Genomic DNA, 21,325 nt, shown 5'->3' on the forward strand with positions numbered 1-21,325 from the left:
GTAACAACAAGAAATCTGACGATTCCTGTCTTGCACAACCCGACCTATTACTTAATTATACGTACAATTCGTCGTGCCAAGTACTGAAATTAACACGTGTTTCTACGGAATACTTGGTGTATTTGCTGATCAAATTAAAAGATTCCTAACTTTACACTTTCATCAGTAATGGAATTATAAATAAAAGACAGAGAAAGATTTAATGGATTTACGGTATAAAGCAGTATAAAAAACCGAATTATGTTTGGCAGTTTAAAAGTATAGCGTAAGTTAACTAAAATTCATTTTTAATGTTGCGCACAATACATGCGCGGATGCAGGCTTTTTCCGGGGGAGGGGGGGGGTCCGAGGATATTTATATTTGCATGGGAAGGGGGAATCCGATGCATATTTTTAGTAATTTGGGGGGGGGGGGGGGGGGGGCTGGTGTTTACATGTAATACAATAATGCAAAACTTTTATTCGTTTATTCAAATAATTGTAATAGAGAAAAATCTACCAACCGAAATTTCTAATAATAATTTTAAAGATTTAATTGTGCATTTTTTGAAATATGATATCGAGTATTACACGATATTGAATATAGAGATTAAATTAAGATTATATATATTTACGTTTTAAATACGAATATAAATTGCTAATAAATATTGGTCACTAGATATTGATCCGTATAATAGTGGAGGTTTATATTGCTGTAAACATCATTTGTATAGATTTTCTAAAAAAAAAAAAAAAAGAATCGTCTGAGCTTCTAAACTTTTTAACAGCGTACATTTGAGTCAACTATTTATTTTCTACCTTCAAGTACATAACGTAAAAATACAATTGTTTATACTTATACTTCAATTTATAAGTATTAATGCGTAATGGTAGATAATTAGCTATTGAAATTATATTAGTAAAAATTTACAAGAGCGTCTTGTAAAAGACAGTGTTTAATTGTTATGTTATAAAGAAATAAACATCCTTTTATAGAAAGTTACAAGCTGTTGCAAACATTCAGGATCTAGATTTCTGTGCTAATAGTTATTTGGGTCACGGGTATTACAGTATATCCTGACGAAATTGTTTATTATAAATATATACTCAATTTAATGAACCAGCAAATTCGATATTAGTGCATAAAAGTGCACAATTAAGTACATAAAAATTAAACACATTTCTTCAGAAAGTTAACAACCACATTAAATTGAGAAATGCTTCTTTTTTTTCTTATGAATTTCATTAGATCCTCAAATTTAGTTGCTGCATTAATCCATTGTTAATTACAACAAATTTTCTGATAATAAAAAAAGGAAACCTCTTTTTTCTTGTTCTTCGTTATCAGTTATGACTCAGCCAATCAGGTCATCTTAATACAGCTGCAAACAGAATGCTAAACCATTTTTTAAAAATAACTTTTTGACCACCGATTTTGACCAAAAAAAAGACAAGATTTCTGGAAGGAGAAAATATTTATACATTATCGATATATTTTCTTTAGTTCAAAATAAAAAAATATTCAAACAGATGTTTTGTCAAAATTGTTCAAATCATCCATGTCAACAAAAAACTATGAACGATTTTGCTGATTTCTGAAAAACAAATAATGTTTGCATTACGTTTTCGTAAAGACATTATAAACCATTATAAATAAATCCTGGAAACCATAATTGCACTGGTTTAGGGTACACGGTAACCCTATCGTAACTATCTGGGTTGGTTACATGGTATCCTTGTCCCTATAACACGGACATCCCCCCGCACTCGGCCTTGGTGATCATTGTCCTGTTGGTCAAGCAAAGGGAGAAGGTGCTTCGTTGATACGTTCCCAAAATGGCGCGGGGACCGTGGGCTTTGTTCCTGATTTCTTGTTTCATAGTAACTGCAGTTGCGGACAGAGGTAGTAATTTAATTTGTTACTTTTAGGCATTTTAGGACTTTTGGAGTATATATATGGAAGATCATATAAGAAATTAATCCAATTCATTTTTAGGACCTTACTATGATAATACCCTTCGAACTTGGGATCAGTCTTCCCAAAGCTGCCAGCAGCTGGGGGCCTGGGACGACGGAGATTTCAGCGTTAGAGGCTTTCAGGTTCCTCAGCGTCCCCCAAACTACCCTCAAGATCAGTTCTTCTGGATCGGAGCTCGAGTTCAACAGACACCTTGGTTTACACATCTTGGTAAGAGAGAGAGAGAGAGAGAGAGAGATAGAGAGAGAGAGAGAGAGAGAGAGAGAGAGGTTCAAGCTTGAATATTTTATTTTCAGGCTGTTATGAGACACCCACGGCTCCAGAAAAACACGACATTTCCAACGAGACGTTTCCCACTTTCTCCTGTTATTTGTTTTGTGCCAGTTTCAGAATCTACTTTACAATGGGTATATCGGTAAGTTGTCTTAATTAAAATGTTAAAGGGTTTAAATAAGATAGCGTTAACGCCTATTGAATCAATGATGAAATACGTTTAATTTTTTTCTATTCAAATCTGCTGTAATAATTCTAAAAAAATCACAAAAGCACATTTTTTTTACATCAACAGATAGAAAAATTTAACACAGTAAGAAATAAAAAATACATCAATTTTTGTGATATGAAACCCTTTACCTTTAAAGCATAGTTCTGGTGCTCTAACTAAAGAGCCATTTCAGTCACAACAAAGCGTTTAATGAAAATGCTATATATGTGGCTTTGTTCACAAGTTTATGTCTTTAAAAAAAAATTATTGTCTTTAAAATGTACAATGTTAAGAAGAAAATAAAATGATATTTCTAATGTAAAGTGGGTTATTACTCCAAATCTTTCATTGAAATTAGTTCGTTTTCCATTAAACATTCGTTAGACTTGTTGACAAGAATATATGTATGGAGCTCATCAGGTCCATTCAATAAAATAAAAATGAATTATAGATATAAATGTTGATGCAATTTGAGGGTTTGATACACGCACACTAAAATCAATAAATTTTAAGAATTGAACAAATCCATTTTTAAGGATTGAACATATTTGAGGCTAGCGCTTACAGATGGATCTTATGATACATATAAACAATATCAACGTACATTGCTTGAAACAATTTTTTTAAATAATTATCAGAACTGTTAATAATTATATTTTTCAGTACTAGTTATCTTTCCGTTCTATTATATAAACATTTTGACCGCCTTATTTCACCATCTTCGAGTTGTAATCATAAAGTTTTACTTCTGACTGCGAAAACAACCCCCAAAAGAACTTAGCATGTGGTATAAGGTGAAAATATTTCACTATTTCGAATACAGGAAAAGACATGCTATTGCTATGACAACGTTGACAACTACCGTAAATTGGGCAGCGAACAGTGTTATTACCAAGATTTTCCCAACAACCCTGATGAACTTTATGGCGCCCCAAATCCCGGAAGTGTGGTTGTATTCAAATACCATCAAACAAGGCCAGTGGCAGCGGGTAAGAAAAATCTATTTCATTTTTACAGTGAAACCAAACCAGAGCAAATAACCATATGCATACAATGCCGCCGAATAATTTCGTTTAAATTTGGAAATAAAGGGGTTGATTTTATTTAGACCTTTCTCTACTGCCTCCATAAAAATCCTGCAAAAATAAATTTATATTCCTATGGATATATAAAGTTAATTAAAAAAGATTAAAAAAAAGAGATAGAGAGAAAAGAGAGAGAGGAGAGGTGGAACTTGCTATGCCAACCTTAAGTATTGATAAAAAGGTACATTTACGTTTTCATACATAATTTTCGTCATCTTACTTTACTTGTCAAGTCTGTGTATAGAAGAATTGGAATGATTTGTTATAGAGTCATCTGCAGAAGTACATTGAGTACAACATAACAATTAAAATTTTGTAAGAAAAAATTCGTCTGACGAAATCCCAAAACGCACGATTCCTCTTTATCATTTTAAATGAAATCAATACTATTCACCGCAAACAGTACAAGAGAAGGAGGTAATCAAAATAAAGATTATAGATATATCATACATATTTACTATAAAGAACATGTAGCTATGAAAGAGCTTGCTATCTACGTTACACAATAAAATCAATATTCAAATTTTGTTGAATTTTTAAAGTGTGCATCGAATCACTTCGATGTCATATCAAATACCTATTTGTTGTATATATTTTGCTCAGAAAATGACTTTGGGAACTGTGCCAGCTTCCGATTCTTTGGAACGCAACCCATTGGACACGCCTACTCTTCCTGCTTGAACAGACTCGGAAGGATCTGTGAGAGTAAGTTTTTTTGGCAAGTTTCGTTCGGGTATGGTATAAATATTTTTTTCTCTGACGGTTGGGTAGTTGTGACCATTTTGAGACTTTATATGTCTCCTACGAGATAGAAACAAGCTTAATATAACGATACAAGAAACCTTTCAAATTTAGATGTCAAAATATTTTGAATTTTTCTTTATAAATATTCTACGACTGCTAAATCACAATTTGTGGCTTAATCGATCGATTGGATCAGCTTAACATATAATATCTTAACAATTTGATGACTACTTTGTTGACCATCAAGCTTCTTAAAATCAAAAGAAGATTCTTATATTTTACAGACGGACAGATATCAATAAGCGACACAATACCATGGACTGAGGCCGTCAAACGGTGTGGCAAGCTGCAAGCAAACTTCAATGGATACTATAATGGTCTTACGGAATCTGTCAAGTATTATTCATTGTGGACAGGATTCTATAGAAGGAGCATCGAGAAATGGACCCCACCAAGTAAATGAAAAATAAAGAATATATTCCATTCATTCGATTTTATCAACTTCAGATGCTATTTAAACATCGAAATGCTTTCAGTAGAGGTGTTTTGTATGCATAAAGGTACATGCTGCAAGGATTGCAGAAAAAAAAACGTTAATATGTAATTTCAATATTTTTACAGGTCAAGGTTCAAATCTGGTAACCATGGTAGACAACCTTCATTCCAGTCACTGTGTTGCGGTCAAGGTCAATAATGACGGCACCCTTTATCAGATCACATATCCACAACTCTGTACAAAATCTCTGCCAACTTTATGTGAAAAATCCACAAGAGGTATGATGTGTATTTTCTTGTCTCTACGTCTTGTCCTCAAGATCCTTAAAAACTTCTTTAAAGAAAACTAGTTAGTTATATATGTAGTTGCTTTGGGAATTTGTCCGCTCAAGAACTTTACTTTGTGCCCAAAATAAAGTCGATGGACGTCAATCATTCGCTGCTTGTGTATTTTGAGGACTTAATGGTCTGTGGCAACGCACTTTGAAAAAAAAAAATTGTTGTACGCATTGATCTCCTTAAAAATCAGCAAAAATCTATTTGATTATTATAAATATCATGATGGATAAAATGTACATATTAGTCAAATTGTTAAAAAATGGAAGATTTTAATTAAAATAAGTATTTTTCAAAAAAATTAATTTTTTCAATATGAACAATATCTCTCAGGTTCTGTATGGTTCACGAGGCTGCTACTTTAACAAATGAGCTCTATAAGATATAGGTACATGTGTACAAACAATTAAACAAAACATTTAAGTTGCTATCTGGTGAGGTAGGGTCTTGAACTGTTAAGTAAAAGAGCTCTGTATAGGGACACAAGAATATATTCAAATTTTAAAACTTAATTACATGAGATTTTCTTTACAAAATAAAAGTCTTGACCTTAAAAAATCACATCTAAAAAATTAAGGTGTGGATCTTTTTCGATCGCTCATTCCGATCAGTATGCATGTTATTGGTTATCTGTTCTATCTTGCCGTTCTGACCTCAATACTACCTGTTCTCTGTTACTAAAAGTTGATGGGAATTGGGCGTCATGGGGTGTGTGGAGCCAGTGTCCTGTCACATGTGGAGGGGGTACCATACAACGGAGTCGTGAATGTACAAACCCACCACCTAAACACGGAGGGAGCGATTGCGTGGGAGATGCTGTCGAATCTAAACCGTGTAACACAGATCCCTGTCCAGGTACACTGTGTCCAAAATAAATAAATAAATGACCAAGCAATAAAATAAAATGTTTAGACACGTATTTTGCTTTTTTTTCATTGATGTTTCATTTAGTTGACGGCAATTGGTCATCTTGGAGTCCATGGGGAAACTGTTCATCAGATTGCGGGAAAGGTGAACATTGGCGCAGCCGGGAATGTAACAACCCCAAACCTGAACACAATGGGAAGGACTGCGAGGGTGACGAGAGGCAACGCCAGGAGTGCATCGGGTGTCCATGTATGCTCCTTTTGTAATTCTTGTTTAAAGCAGAAAGTTTATTATATTCATCATAAATGAATTCTTGAAAGTTATCATCTAAGATTTCCGCCATTAAAATACATGCAAAGGAGCAAATGGGAGATGATATTTCGTAATGTTTGCGACTTTTCATTTTTTTTTTCAGTTCAAAAGGAACTTACACTTTGGACTTCATGGTCCACGTGCTCTGTAACATGTGGTAACGGAATTCAGTCCAGAAGCAGAAGATGTGATCTTAAGGTTGATGAAAAACATCTGTGTAGTTATGAAGAGAAGGAAGAAAGAGAATGCAAAACAAACATAGAATGTCCTAGTACGTACAACACCGCAAATATTGGTGATTGTATCGTTTTTCTTTAGTATTATTTGAAAGGTAACAAGACTCTCAACATGATCAATTCGTATCTTGCATTTATATTTATTAAGAATGTGTAGACATATTTTTTGCACCATGCATAAAATATATGCCACCGGCAACAAAATATGTTAACAAATAAAAACATTGATGAAAAAAAACCTTACAATTTTACACACAGAAAAAACATAATGATAACCACCAACATGTTGATTCTGCACCTGCATTATTACGAAAAAATTGTCTTTTATTATTTTGTTTTAGCCTGTTTTTGAAGATAAGTTTTAAAATTAATTTTTTCTGAAAGGCCAATATCAGATATATACTAATACAATAATCAATGGATGCTAGTTGCAGCTTTCATATAATTTTCGCGGCTGATAATATAGTAAATGTTAGATATTAATTTTAAAAAATCATTAGTATAAAATTATGCTGTAAACATGTTGACATACTTTCAAACTTAAATTGTACAGTTGATGGAAATTGGTCCGATTGGTCTACATGGGGTGAATGTTCTAAAACTTGTGGACATGGCGAGGAAACAAGGATAAGAACATGTACAAATCCGCCCCCACAACATGGAGGAAAAGATTGTCCGGGAGTGGGACTGGAATCTAGGAAATGTATCGGTTGTCCAGGTGAACAAAAACAATGTTTCATATCTCGATATTTGATACAGTTTACGAATTAAAAGAAGACAAAATTCTTAAATTTTTGATTACTATTACAGTGTATATTAAATCTCATGTTTGTATAGGATGTCCAGATACATGTAACATTCAAAGTGTAGGAACAAATGTTGTATTCATTGAAAGTAAGGAAATATATGTCAATTGAAATACAATGCAATTGTCTGGAACGTTTTATTTCTATTAACAGGGGGGAAAACTTTGACCCCTTGGACAGCTTGGGGACAATGTTCGGTATCTTGTGGAAGCGGAGAACAGAGCAGATTCAGAGAGTGTGATCTAACACCCGCCGAACAAATTCAATTCAACTGTACCTTTAAAGACGAACAGAAAAAGTCATGCAAGATGCCGGATTGTCCGAGTATGTATCAAATTAATTTTTCGAAGTGAAATCATTAGATTTCATCTTGCTCAGTTTTGGTGGAATTTGTGGTTACCCTTCAGCACAAATTAACGTCCTCCACGAATTATGGAATTAAATGTAAATTTCTTATTCTACAGTAGTACTTACTTCATCGATTCCAACGTTTAACAACAAATCGCAAGAATATAAACTCTCAAACACCGATTACTGATTGTATTTCAGAACAGTTTATATCTGTCCAAAAATTAAAGCGAGATTTTAAAATCCAAGAGATGTGCTTCTCGCGTTTTTTCTTATCTTAGAAAAACGTGTTTTAAGTAGTTTGGTTTGTTCTTTTTATTGATTCTAATTATTTTTATCGAATGCTAAAAGCCACTCCGATTCAATTTGTGTCGTTGATTCCTCAATAAAAGCCAATTTCATTGCATCCTAAAAGTTTTAGACGGCTGAATCGAAAATGATTTATAACGATAACGATATAAATGGTCGTATCTTCTTGAAGTTGACGGTGGATGGTCTCCCTGGTCCGCATGGGGCAAATGTTCTAACACTTGTGGACGTGGTCAGGAAACGAGAACAAGAACGTGTACAAACCCACCGCCACAAAATGGAGGCGCAGACTGTGTAGGATCTGGCACGGAATCTCGTGATTGTATAGGATGTCCAGGTAACATATTCATTTGCAATTGTTTTTCCTCTCATGTTGATAGAGTATTAAAGTGTAGGAGGTATATTGCTATCATTTCAAGAATGAAGTCAATACAAGTCTGAAATGTTTTATTTCTATTAACAGGAGGAAAAACTTTGACCCCTTGGACAGCTTGGGGACAGTGTTCAGTGTCTTGTGGAAGCGGAGAACAGAGCAGATTCAGAGAGTGTGATCTAACACCCGCCGAACAAATTCAATTCAACTGTACCTTTAAAGACGAACAGAAAAAGCCATGCAAGATGCCGGATTGTCCGAGTATGTATCAAATTAATTTTTCGAATTGAATGATTGTGAAATCATTAGATTTCATCATGCATAATTTTGGTGGAATTCGTGGGTACCCTTCAACACAAATTAACATGCTCCACAGATTTTTAAATAAGGGTTATAAAGTTATATATCATTTTGAAAGTATATGAAAATGCAGGAAAAAAAGTCCCCTCAAAACTTTAAAATGTCAGAAATCCATGAAAATTGATCCCCATGAAGTTGGATGATTCCAAAGTATTTAAACTACTGTAAATTTCTTATTTTACAGTAGTACCTGATTTATCGATTCTATCGTTTAACACCAAATCGCGAGAATATAAACTGGCGAACACCAATTTTTCATTGTATATCTAAAACTTATATCTGTTCCGAAAATAAAGCGAGATTTAATGTCTGAGAGATGTGCTTCTCGGGATTTTACGCGGATATTTATCCCTCGCGTTTAATAAGGAATTTGCCGTATGTAAAAGAGTTGGTTTGTCATACATACTTTTTCTTAGATTTAAATGCAATATTTGTTTTGCCATTTTAATTTTTTCTTATATTTGATAATTTCATCATATATGAGTAATAAAATTCAAGAAATTATAGAATAATATCGAAATAAGGTTAGAGTTTTAAAAATGAAAACGTTTGTTGCATCATATGTATATATGTGCATGTTCATTTTGTTTCATCTCGAAGGTTTTTAACAAATCGAGATGCTCATCTAACTAAAATATAATCATTTTATCTTAGTAATCGTTCAAATGTTGTATAGTTTGTTCTTTTTATTAATTCTAATTATTTTTACCGAATGATAAAAGGCCACTCCAATTTAATTTGTGTAGTTGATTGATTCCTCAATAAAAGCCAATTTCATTGCATCCTAAAAGTTTTAGACGGCTGAATCGAAAATGATTTATAACGATAACAATATAAATGTTCGTATCTTCTTGAAGTTGACGGTGGATGGTCTCCCTGGTCCGCATGGGGCAAATGTTCTAACACTTGTGGACGTGGTCAGGAAACGAGAACAAGAACGTGTACAAACCCACCGCCACAAAATGGAGGCGCAGACTGTGTAGGATCTGGCACGGAATCTCGTGATTGTATAGGATGTCCAGGTAACATATTCATTTGCAATTGTTTTTCCTCTCATGTTGATAGAGTATTAAAGTGTAGGAGGTATATTGCTATCATTTTAAGAATGAAGTCAATACAAGTCTGAAACGTTTTATTTCTATTAACAGGAGGAAAAACTTTGACTCCTTGGACAGCTTGGGGACAGTGTTCAGTATCTTGTGGAAGCGGAGAACAGGGCAGATTCAGAGAGTGTGATCTAACACCCGCCGAACAAATTCAATTCAACTGTACCTTTAAAGACGAACAGAAAAAGCCATGCAAGATGCCGGATTGTCCGAGTATGTATCAAATTAATTTTTCGAATTGAATGATTGTGAAATCATTAGATTTCATCTTTATCATTTTTTTATGGAATTTGTGGATACCCTTCAACACAAATTAACATCCTCCATGAATTATTAAATAAGGGTTATAAAGTTATCCTTTTAAAGGTACATGAAAATACACGAAATTACGTCCCCTCAAAGCTATAAAATATCAGCAATCCATGAAAATTGATCCCTACGAATTGAATGATTCCAAAGTATTGAAACTACTGTAAATTTCTTATTTTCAGAAGTACTTACCTTATCGATTCTATCGTTTAACATCAAATTGCGAGAATATAAACTCGCCAACACCGAGTTTTCATTGTATTTCCTTTTAGTTTATATCTGTCTTAAAATTAAAGCGAGATTTTTAAATCAGAGAGATGTGCTTCTTGCGACTTTTCGCGGATATTTATTCCTCGCGTTTAATTAGGAATTGCAGTATGTAATAAATATGGTTTGTCATACATATTTTGTCCTAAGTTTAAATGCAATATTTGTGCTGTCATTTTAATTTTATTTATATTTTATAATTTAATCATATAAGAGTAATTAAATTCAAGAAATTATAGAATATTATCAAAATAGTGTAAGAGTTTTAAAAATGAAAACGTTGTGGCTTGAAAGGTATATATGGGCATGTTCAAATTATTTTATCTCCAAGGTTTTTATAAAATCGGGACGTTAATCTACCTAAAATAAAATCATTTTATATTAGTAATCGTTTAAATTTTGTATAGTGTATTCTTTTAATTAATTCTAATAATTGATACCGAATAATAAAAACCCACTCCAATTTAATTTGTGTCCTTGATTCCTCAATAAAAGCCAATTTCATTGCATATTGCACCCTAAAAATCTAAGCTAAACCGAAAAATGATTTATAACGATAACAATACTAATGGCCGTATCTTTTTAAAGTTAACGGTGGATGGTCTCCCTGGTCCGCATGGGGCAAATGTTCTAACACTTGTGGACGTGGTCAGGAAACGAGAACAAGAACGTGTACAAACCCACCGCCACAAAATGGAGGCGCAGACTGTGTAGGATCTGGCACGGAATCTCGTGATTGTATAGGATGTCCAGGTAACATATTCATTTGCAATTGTTTTTCCTCTCATGTTGATAGAGTATTAAAGTGTAGGAGGTATATTGCTATCATTTCAAGAATGAAGTCAATACAAGTCTGAAATGTTTTATTTCTATTAACAGGAGGAAAAACTTTGACCCCTTGGACAGCTTGGGGACAGTGTTCAGTATCTTGTGGAAGCGGAGAACAGAGCAGATTCAGAGAGTGTGATCTAACACCCGCCGAACAAATTCAATTCAACTGTACCTTTAAAGACGAACAGAAAAAGCCATGCAAGATGCCGGATTGTCCGAGTATGTATCAAATTAATTTTTCGAATTGAATGATTGTGAAATCATTAGATTTCGTCATGCATAATTTTGGTGGAATTCATTGGTACCCTTCAACACAAATAAACATCCTCCACAGATTTTTGGATAAGGGTTATAAAGTTAGATATCATTTTGAAAGTATATGAAAATGCACTAAAAAACGTCCCGTCAAAACTTTAAAATGTCAGAAATCCATGAAAATTGATCCCCATGAAATTGGATGATTCCAAAGTATTTAAACTACTGTAAATTTCTTATTTTACAGTAATACCTGATTTATCGATTCTATCGTTTAATACCAAATCACGAGAATATAAACTGGCGAAACACCAATTTTTCATTGTATATCTAAAGTTTATATCTGTTCAAAAAATAAAGCGAGATTTAATATCCGAGAGATGTGCTTCTCGGAATTTTACGCGGATATTTATTCCTCGCGTTTAATAAGGAATTTGCCGTATGTAAACAATTGGTTTGTCATGCATTCTTTTTCTTAGATTTAAATGCAATATTTGTTTTGTCATTTTAATTTTTTCTTATATTTGATAATTTTTTCATATATGAGTAATAATAATTCAAGAAATTATAGAATAATATCGAAATAAGGTTAGAGTTTTGAAAATGAAAACGTTTGTTGCATCATATGTATATATGTGCATGTTCATTTTGTTTAATCTCGAAGGTTTTTAACAAATCGAGATGCTCATCTACCTAAAATATAATTATTTTATCTTAGTAATCGTTCAAATGATGTATGGTTTGTTCTTTTTATTAATTCCAATTATTTATACCGAATGATAAAAGGCCACTCCAATTTAATTTGTGTAGTTGATTGATTCCTCAATAAAAGCCAATTTCATTGCATCCTAAAAGTTTTAGACGGCTGAATCGAAAATGATTTATAACGATAACGATATAAATGGTCGTATCTTCTTGAAGTTGACGGTGGATGGTCTCCCTGGTCCGCATGGGGCAAATGTTCTAACACTTGTGGACGTGGTCAGGAAACGAGAACAAGAACGTGTACAAACCCACCGCCACAAAATGGAGGCGCAGACTGTGTAGGATCTGGCACGGAATCTCGTGATTGTATAGGATGTCCAGGTAACATATTCACTTGCAATTGTTTTTCCTCCCATGTTGCTAGAGTATCGAAGTGTAGGAGGTATGTTGATCTCATTTAAGAATGAAGTCAATACAAGTCTGGAACGTTTTATTTCTATTAACAGGAGGAAAAACTTTGACCCCTTGGACAGCTTGGGGACAGTGTTCAGTGTCTTGTGGAAGCGGAGAACAGAGCAGATTCAGAGAGTGTGATCTAACACCCGCCGAACAAATTCAATTCAACTGTACCTTTAAAGACGAACAGAAAAAGCCATGCAAGATGCCGGATTGTCCGAGTATGTATCAAATTAATTTTTCGAATTGAATGATTGTGAAATCATTAGATTTCATCTTTATCAATTTTTTATGGAATTCGTGGGTACCCTTCAACATAAATTAACATCCTCCATGAATTCTTAAATAAGGGTTAGAAAGTTGTATATCCTTTTGAAGGTATATGAAAAAACACGGAAAAACGTGATCTTAAAACTATTAAATGTCAGCAATCCATGAATATTGATCACCACCGTTTAAATGATTCCAAAGTATTGAAACTACTAAATTTCTTATTTTACAGTAGTACCTGATTTATCGATTCTATCGTTTAACATCAAATTGCGAGAATATAAACTCGCGAACACCAATTTTTCATTGTATATCTAAAGTTTATATCTGTTCAAAAAATAAAGCGAGATTTATTATCCGAGAGATGTGCTTCTCGGGATTTTACACGGATATTTGTTCCTCGCGTTTGATAAGGAATTTGCCGTATGTAAAAAAATTGGTTTGTCATACATACTTTTTCTTAGATTTAAATGCAATATTTGTTTTGCCATTTTAATTTTTTCTTATATTTGATAATTTTATCATATATCAGTAATAAATTTCAAGATATAATAGAATAATATCGAAAAAAGGTTAGAGTTTTGAAAATGAAAACGTTTGTTGCATCATATGTATATATGTGCATGTTCATTTTGTTTCATCTCGAAGGTTTTTAACAAATCGAGATGCTCATCTACCTAAAATATAATCATTTTATCTTAGTAATCGTTCAAATGATGTATGGTTTGTTCTTTTTATTAATTCCAATTATTTATACCGAATGATAAAAGGCCACTCCAATTTAATTTGTGTAGTTGATTGATTCCTCAATAAAAGCCAATTTCATTGCATCCTAAAAGTTTTAGACGGCTGAATCGAAAATGATTTATAACGATAACGATATAAATGGTCGTATCTTCTTGAAGTTGACGGTGGATGGTCTCCCTGGTCCGCATGGGGCAAATGTTCTAACACTTGTGGACGTGGTCAGGAAACGAGAACAAGAACGTGTACAAACCCACCGCCACAAAATGGAGGCGCAGACTGTGTAGGATCTGGCACGGAATCTCGTGATTGTATAGGATGTCCAGGTAACATATTCACTTGCAATTGTTTTTCCTCCCATGTTGCTAGAGTATCGAAGTGTAGGAGGTATGTTGATCTCATTTAAGAATGAAGTCAATACAAGTCTGGAACGTTTTATTTCTATTAACAGGAGGAAAAACTTTGACCCCTTGGACAGCTTGGGGACAGTGTTCAGTGTCTTGTGGAAGCGGAGAACAGAGCAGATTCAGAGAGTGTGATCTAACACCCGCCGAACAAATTCAATTCAACTGTACCTTTAAAGACGAACAGAAAAAGCCATGCAAGATGCCGGATTGTCCGAGTATGTATCAAATTAATTTTTCGAATTGAATGATTGTGAAATCATTAGATTTCATCTATATCAATTTTTTATGGAATTCGTGGGTACCCTTCAACATAAATTAACATCCTCCATGAATTCTTAAATAAGGGTTAGAAAGTTGTATATCCTTTTGAAGGTATATGAAAAAACACGGAAAAACGTGATCTTAAAACTATTAAATGTCAGCAATCCATGAATATTGATCACCACCGTTTAAATGATTCCAAAGTATTGAAACTACTAAATTTCTTATATTACAGTAGTACCTGATTTATCGATTCTATCGTTTAACATCAAATTGCGAGAATATAAACTCGCGAACACCAATTTTTCATTGTATATCTAAAGTTTATATCTGTTCAAAAAATAAAGCGAGATTTATTATCCGAGAGATGTGCTTCTCGGGATTTTACACGGATATTTGTTCCTCGCGTTTGATAAGGAATTTGCCGTATGTAAAAAAATTGGTTTGTCATACATACTTTTTCTTAGATTTAAATGCAATATTTGTTTTGCCATTTTAATTTTTTCTTATATTTGATAATTTTATCATATATCAGTAATAAATTTCAAGATATAATAGAATAATATCGAAAAAAGGTTAGATTGTTAAAAATGAAAACGTTTGTTGCATCATATGTATATATGTGCATGTTCATTTTGTTTCATCTCGAAGGTTTTTAACAAATCGAGATGCTCATCCACCTAAAATAAAATCATTTTATCTTAGTAATTGTTCAAATGTTGTATAGTTTGTTCTTTTTATTAATTCTAATTATTTATATCGAATGATAAAAGGCCACTCCAATTTAATTTGTGTTGTTGATTGATTCCTTAATTAAAGCCAGTTTCATTGCATACTAAATATCTTAGACAGCTGAATCGAAAAATGATTTATAACGATAACAATATAAATGGTCGTATCTTTTTGAAGTTGACGGTGGATGGTCTCCCTGGTCCGCATGGGGCAGATGTTCTAACACTTGTGGGCGTGGTCAGGAAACGAGAACAAGAACGTGTACAAACCCACCGCCACAAAATGGAGGCGCAGACTGTGTAGGATCTGGCACGGAATCTCGTGATTGTATAGGATGTCCAGGTAACATATTCATTTGCAATTGTTTTTCCTCCCATGTTGCTAGAGTATCGAAGTGTAGGAGGTATGTTGCTCTCATTTAAGAATGAAGTTAATACAAGTCTGGAACGTCTTATTTCTATTAATAGGAGGAAAAACTTTGACCCCTTGGACAGCTTGGGGACAGTGTTCAGTATCTTGTGGAAGCGGAGAACAGAGCAGATTCAGAGAGTGTGATCTAACACCCGCCGAACAAATTCAATTCAACTGTACCTTTAAAGACGAACAGAAAAAGCCATGCAAGATGCCGGATTGTCCGAGTATGTAGATACAAATTAAATTTTCGAATTGAATGATTGTGTAATCATTAGATTTCATCTTGCTTAATTTTGGTGGAATTCATTGCTACCATTCATTACAAATTAAAATTCTCTACGAATTTTTGAATTAGGGTTAGAAAGTTGTATATCCTTTTGAAGGTATAAGAAAATACACGAAATTATGTCCCTTCAAAACTACAAAATGTCAGCGATCCATGAAAATTGATCCCCGCAAATTGAATGATTCCAAAGTATTGAAACTACTGTAAATTTCTTATTTTCAGAAGTACTTACCTCATCGATTCTATCGTTTAACATCAAATCTCAAGAATATAAACGTGCGAACGAACACCGATTCTTCATTGTATTTCCTTACAGTTTAATCTGTTTTAAAATTAAGGCGAGATTTTAAAATCTGAGAGATGTGCTTCTCGCAATTTAACGCAGATATATTTAGTCCTCGCGTTTAATAAGGAATTTGCCATATGTAAAAAAATTGGTTTGTCATACATATTTTGTCGTACGTTTAAATGAAATATTTGTCTTTTCATTTTAATTTTTTCTTATATTTAAAAAACCTTTTAATCGTTCGTTAAGATAATTTAATGATATACGAAACATTTAAATTCGAAAATTATAGAATAATATCGAAATATTGTTAAAGTTTTAAATATGAAAACGTTTGTGGCATGAAAGGTATGTATGGGCATGTTTAATTTATTTCATCTCCAAGGTTTTTATCAAATAGAGATGCTTATTCTACTTCAAATAAAATCGATTGATCTTAATCACTAAAATGTTGTTTAGTTTGTTCCTTTTCTTAATTCTTATTATTTGCCGAATAATAAAAAGCCACTCCAATTTAATTTGTGTCGTTGATTCCTCAATAAAACCCAGTTTCATTGCACCCTAAATATCTTAGCTGAATCGAAAAATGAGTCATAACAATATCAATATAAATGGCCGTATCTTTTTAAAGTTGACGGTGGATGGTCTCCCTGGTCCGCATGGGGCAAATGTTCGAACACTTGTGGACGTGGTCAGGAAACGAGAACAAGAACGTGTACAAACCCACCGCCACAAAATGGAGGCGCAGACTGTGTAGGATCTGGCACGGAATCTCGTGATTGTATAGGATGTCCAGGTAACATATTCATTTGCAATTGTTTTTCCTCTCATCTTGCTAGAGTATCGAGGTGTAAGAGGTATGTTGCTCTCATTTTAAGAATGACGTCAATACAAGTCTGGAACGTTTTATTTCTATTAACAGGAGGAAAAACTTTGACCCCTTGGACAGCTTGGGGACAGTGTTCAGTGTCTTGTGGAAGCGGAGAACAGAGCAGATTCAGACAGTGTGATCTAACACCCGCCGAACAAATTCAATTCAACTGTACCTTTAAAGAAGAACAGAAACAGCCATGCAAAATACAAGAATGTCCAAGTATGAATATTATTTTTGTTTGATTAATATTGAATCATGCACAATGTAGAAGGTTTGATTTGCTGTTAATTTCTTTAAATTGGCTTTATTTTTTAATATTAATTGAATTTTGTTGACCTCATTTTAACCGTTGATTTGCTTTGACCAATTTAATGACTTGTCCATGATGTTTATGGTCTTTGTTTATTAATCAACTACTTTGAGTTAATACCTTGCATTAAAATGTTAGATTAATAACATTTCGGAATATTGAAAGTTGATGGAAATTGGGGACCATGGTCAATGTGGAGTGAATGCTGTGTAAATAGCCGCTCTCGTATCCGGGAGTGTAACAACCCCCCTCCCCAACATGGAGGAACGTGTCATGGGACATTTATTGAAGGGGAAACGTGTTTTGGCTGTCCAGGTATTTAACATAGTTAATATTGCAGCAAAAGTTACATTGTATATCACATTTCTTGTGTTAGCAATTCATGTGCCATCATCACGCTTTTCGAAAAAAAAAATTATGACTGTCATGATTTTATTTTCGTTGCTTGTAGTCTGGAAACATCGGTTTTTATAAAAAGTTTTTGAATTAAAGCGGATGTAAGGGGTTTGTCGTTGCTTAAAGTGACTCGTAGGTGTGCAATGAAAGGATGAGCATATTAGATATTGACATTTGTAGATCTGAATATATGTTGTATTTAGGCTGATAAATTGAATTTAATGTTGAAAATAATAAAGGGGACTGCGTTTTCATCATTATTTGCTTGTAGTCGATTGTTCAATGAAGTAGAACATTTTTTCTGGAGGCAACACTCTCCTACACGATTCTGTAGATCTTCAAACACTTTTTAAATGTTCACAAATCCATAATTATTGATGTTCAAAAATTTAAATGAGAATGAAATTCCGTTTTATTTTCGATGTCTACATTTTTAAAAACGCTTGATTACAGGAACCTGGCCTGATCCTGTCTGGACTGCCTGGTCTGATTGTTCTGTCACCTGTGGTTTTGGAGAGCAAAGAAGGACTCGATCCTGTGAACTTCCAATAGCTTCACGGATAAAATACAAATGTTTCACAAGGGAAACTGAAACTAAAAATTGTTCAAAGGTCCAATGTATTGGTACGTTAGATTTCGTTTTGCCTAGTCGAGAATTTATGGGTTTTTTTTATCTGACTGCTGTTTACAAGGAAATATTTGCCCCGTTTTATTTTCGCTCCTTTCGTCCTTGTTATCAGCACGAATTTATTTAAGACTTGGCGAATTCCAATGTTTAAATATATCTCTCTTATAACACAACTGAACCTGAGCCAATTCAAAACGAGGTCGAATGTATGCTTGTTTAATAAGGCGAAAATAACAGCGGGCGAAAATTATCCTTTATACAGTATATATTAAAAAACACAAGCTCAAGATATTTGTAGCTAGTGTCAATAATTTTGATGTGAAGCGGAATGTGGGCTTCTGTTCCTGGAAAACTCTATTTTCATTCTGTTACAGTATTATTTTCTCAAATGAGCAATTTGAAACGTTGAAATTTCATGACTTAATTAACATGTTTTTATTTTCATGACATTAGAGAGTTTAAAAAATTATTTTACCTATTTACTTGATCAAAAAAGCAAAATGAATTGTTACTCTGCCAAAATCTACTTCACAATTTCTTTAATTTCACATTTGAACGTACTTATTTGTGATATGCGAATTTGTTTGTATAACACAATTTCTCAAATGGACTTTACATGATTGGCAAGGTAACTAAAGTGGTTTTCAATTCTTTAAAAGGTTCCTGTGTTAGCGACTGTAAGCACTGGGTAAACGGCCATTATCAGTCCTGTGAAACCTGCAACGGATATGTGAGTTGTGCAAACCAGATTTTGTACAAACGCAGCTGCCCTGCGAATCTAGTTTGGGACGATCAGGCGAAACAATGCCTGTACATCTCCACAACATGCCCTCCTCCCATAACAACGCCTAAAACAAACAGTAAAGAAATTTACTTTTTTTAATCAAAATGATTTTTTTTCAAAAGAAACAAATTCAGAAAATCATATATAGTCGATTTATTATATCTATTTTATTTACTAGCATTAATAATGGTACAAATGCTTTTTCTTTGTCCTCATAAATGTACAGAATTTTTCTTTTAATAGTGACTTTATTTGGTTTTACTTTTACAACAGAGTTACTCAGAATGAAGAGGTCTGTCGAAATGAATGCAGAGTCTACTCGCTTGACAAATATTTCCTTAGAAACGAATACCAAGAGATGGGTCTTGCTGGGTTCTAGTTTTATTGGTGGCGTTATGATTGTAGCTTCTCTCCTTGTCATTATAAAACTGGTAAGAATATCAATAACACTATTAGTTATCCAGGTTAAATCAAGGGTGTGCAGGGTTTTACATATGGCACACCAAAATCACAAAAATGAGCTAATCATAGTTTCACTGTCGATAAGCTATGTTTTACTGTTGTAAACTATTATGATAGTTTACGGACATAAAACAATAGTTAACGACGATAATCTGTATTTCACATCTGTAAACAATAATTAACGCGATCATCTATGTTTTAGAAGTGTAAAACTATAATTAACACTGAAAACAACTATTTGCAGTTGCAAAACATAGTTTATCTAACAAATATAGTTTCAAGAGTGTGAAACTATCATTAACAACTCTTAGCCATAGTTAATGAATGTAAATTATAGTTAACAAATGTGAATCTATATTTATCAGCAAAATCTATCGTTAACGTTATTTGCAGACAGATACATGTAGACTTAGATTATCATATAGTATATAACTATAGTTTACAACTGTTAAATAAAGTTTGACAGATGAAAACTATAGTTTACAATTCGTGTACTATAGTTTGCAGTTCGTAAACTTTAGTAACCAGTCGATAAACGTAGTTTATCAAATGTGAAACTATGTTTAGCTCATTTTTGTGAATTTGGCGTGCTATATTTACAATCCGGGGTAAGTCCCCGTAAACACCTCATTAAACCTGGATAATCTATGCGTCATTGTCTAATCAATGGTATATTACACTTTCAAGATGTGCCATTGATACAGTCCATGCATTGTGACGTCACTTTTGATGCATTTTGACGTCACGTTATTTCCCTCCGGCTCAAGCTGGGTGTTTAGAAACCGGCTTTTTAGTCAATCAAACCTCTTGTTACAAGCCACATAAGAAATAAAAATTAGTATGATTTTTTTTATCAAATGCACCCAAAAAAATTAGTTTGACTATGAATAATTTTAAATGTATTTTTTATTTTTTGTTCTTTTTTAGAGAAGACAATCACGCGTTGTCTATCACAGTGTAAACGAATGACACTATTGTTAACAGACGACAGAACTACTAGTACTTCAAAGACCTAGGATTCAGAACCTGAATTTTTTTTTAAAATTTTTTTTCTTCTATTGTTTATGTATAACACTAGTTTCTACAAATTATTTACATTCTTTTCCTATTAAATACATGTATAGCGGAATTTCTTGTTGTTATAATGTTTATTTCAATTATAAAAATGTCACAGCCTTTTTTTGAATAAAGAGTCTAAAAGTTTTTGAAAAAATAGTTTAACCTTACAACTTACAATGAAGACTGGTGAAATACACTACTGCACTAAGGTTCCTCAACGAAGAACAGTCTTAATTGCTATTCGGACTTGACTCACTTAAAATTATTAAAAATATCATTTTAAAGTTCAAGAAGAATGTGACTGATATCAGATGAGAAGACTAAAAACCAGATATCGCGCTAACGTGTGTTATTTAAGTTTTGAATCATTATTTTTTGATAGATACAATCTCATAACTGCAGCGGTGTGTGCATACAAATTAAGTAACGCTCGTTAGCGCGTAATGAACATTTGTGCAGTTATGATACTATATATTTCAAAAAATAATAATTTAATAATTATATTTACATTTTTTTTAAAACTTTTTGCATTGTCTGCAAATATGATATATACATCATAATTTCTGTTTTATCCTAAGGGTAAGTTCAAAATAATTAATTCTAGTTGTAACGTGCTTTCTGATTGGCTAAAAAATTAATTTATATCGTATAAAGAATGTTGCCTACGTCATAGTAAGAATAATGTCAAAAACGTATCAATACGCCTGACGTTACGTTTGCATTTTGTAGTTTTACGTCATTTTAAAGGTCAAATGACCGTTTTTATCTACA

At 33.1% G+C, this 21,325-nt stretch overlaps 1 protein-coding gene across 3 annotated transcripts; it reads left to right on the forward strand.

Annotated features, from left to right (window-relative positions):
- Positions 1-1,747: 1,747 nt before the first annotated feature.
- Positions 1,748-20,602, forward strand: LOC105317571 (SCO-spondin). Of its 3 annotated transcripts, XM_034473940.2 has the most exons (31): positions 1,748-1,882; positions 1,976-2,167; positions 2,254-2,372; positions 3,265-3,430; positions 4,130-4,231; positions 4,555-4,725; positions 4,892-5,044; positions 5,786-5,956; positions 6,053-6,217; positions 6,384-6,551; positions 7,070-7,234; positions 7,476-7,646; positions 8,152-8,316; positions 8,443-8,613; positions 9,570-9,734; positions 9,861-10,031; positions 10,983-11,147; positions 11,274-11,444; positions 12,402-12,566; positions 12,692-12,862; positions 13,817-13,981; positions 14,107-14,277; positions 15,233-15,397; positions 15,523-15,693; positions 16,673-16,837; positions 16,964-17,134; positions 17,391-17,540; positions 18,075-18,245; positions 18,909-19,109; positions 19,307-19,464; positions 20,423-20,596. In XM_034473940.2, the coding sequence occupies exons 1-31, from the start codon at positions 1,816-1,818 to the stop codon at positions 20,462-20,464; spliced, it is 4,884 nt and encodes a 1,627-aa protein (XP_034329831.2). In that variant the 5' UTR covers positions 1,748-1,815; the 3' UTR covers positions 20,465-20,596. The 3 variants fall into 3 exon arrangements, with proteins under 3 accessions (XP_034329831.2, XP_065925065.1, XP_065925066.1); XM_066068993.1 differs by lacking the exons at positions 7,476-7,646; positions 8,152-8,316 and having other exon boundaries at positions 20,423-20,597; XM_066068994.1 differs by lacking the exons at positions 7,476-7,646; positions 8,152-8,316; positions 8,443-8,613; ... (1 more) ...; positions 9,861-10,031; positions 10,983-11,147 and having other exon boundaries at positions 20,423-20,602.
- The last annotated feature ends 723 nt before the right edge of the window (positions 20,603-21,325 follow it).

Source organism: Magallana gigas, chromosome 8 (genome assembly GCF_963853765.1).
Source record: "Magallana gigas chromosome 8, xbMagGiga1.1, whole genome shotgun sequence".
Classification (NCBI taxonomy): domain Eukaryota; kingdom Metazoa; phylum Mollusca; class Bivalvia; order Ostreida; family Ostreidae; genus Magallana; species Magallana gigas.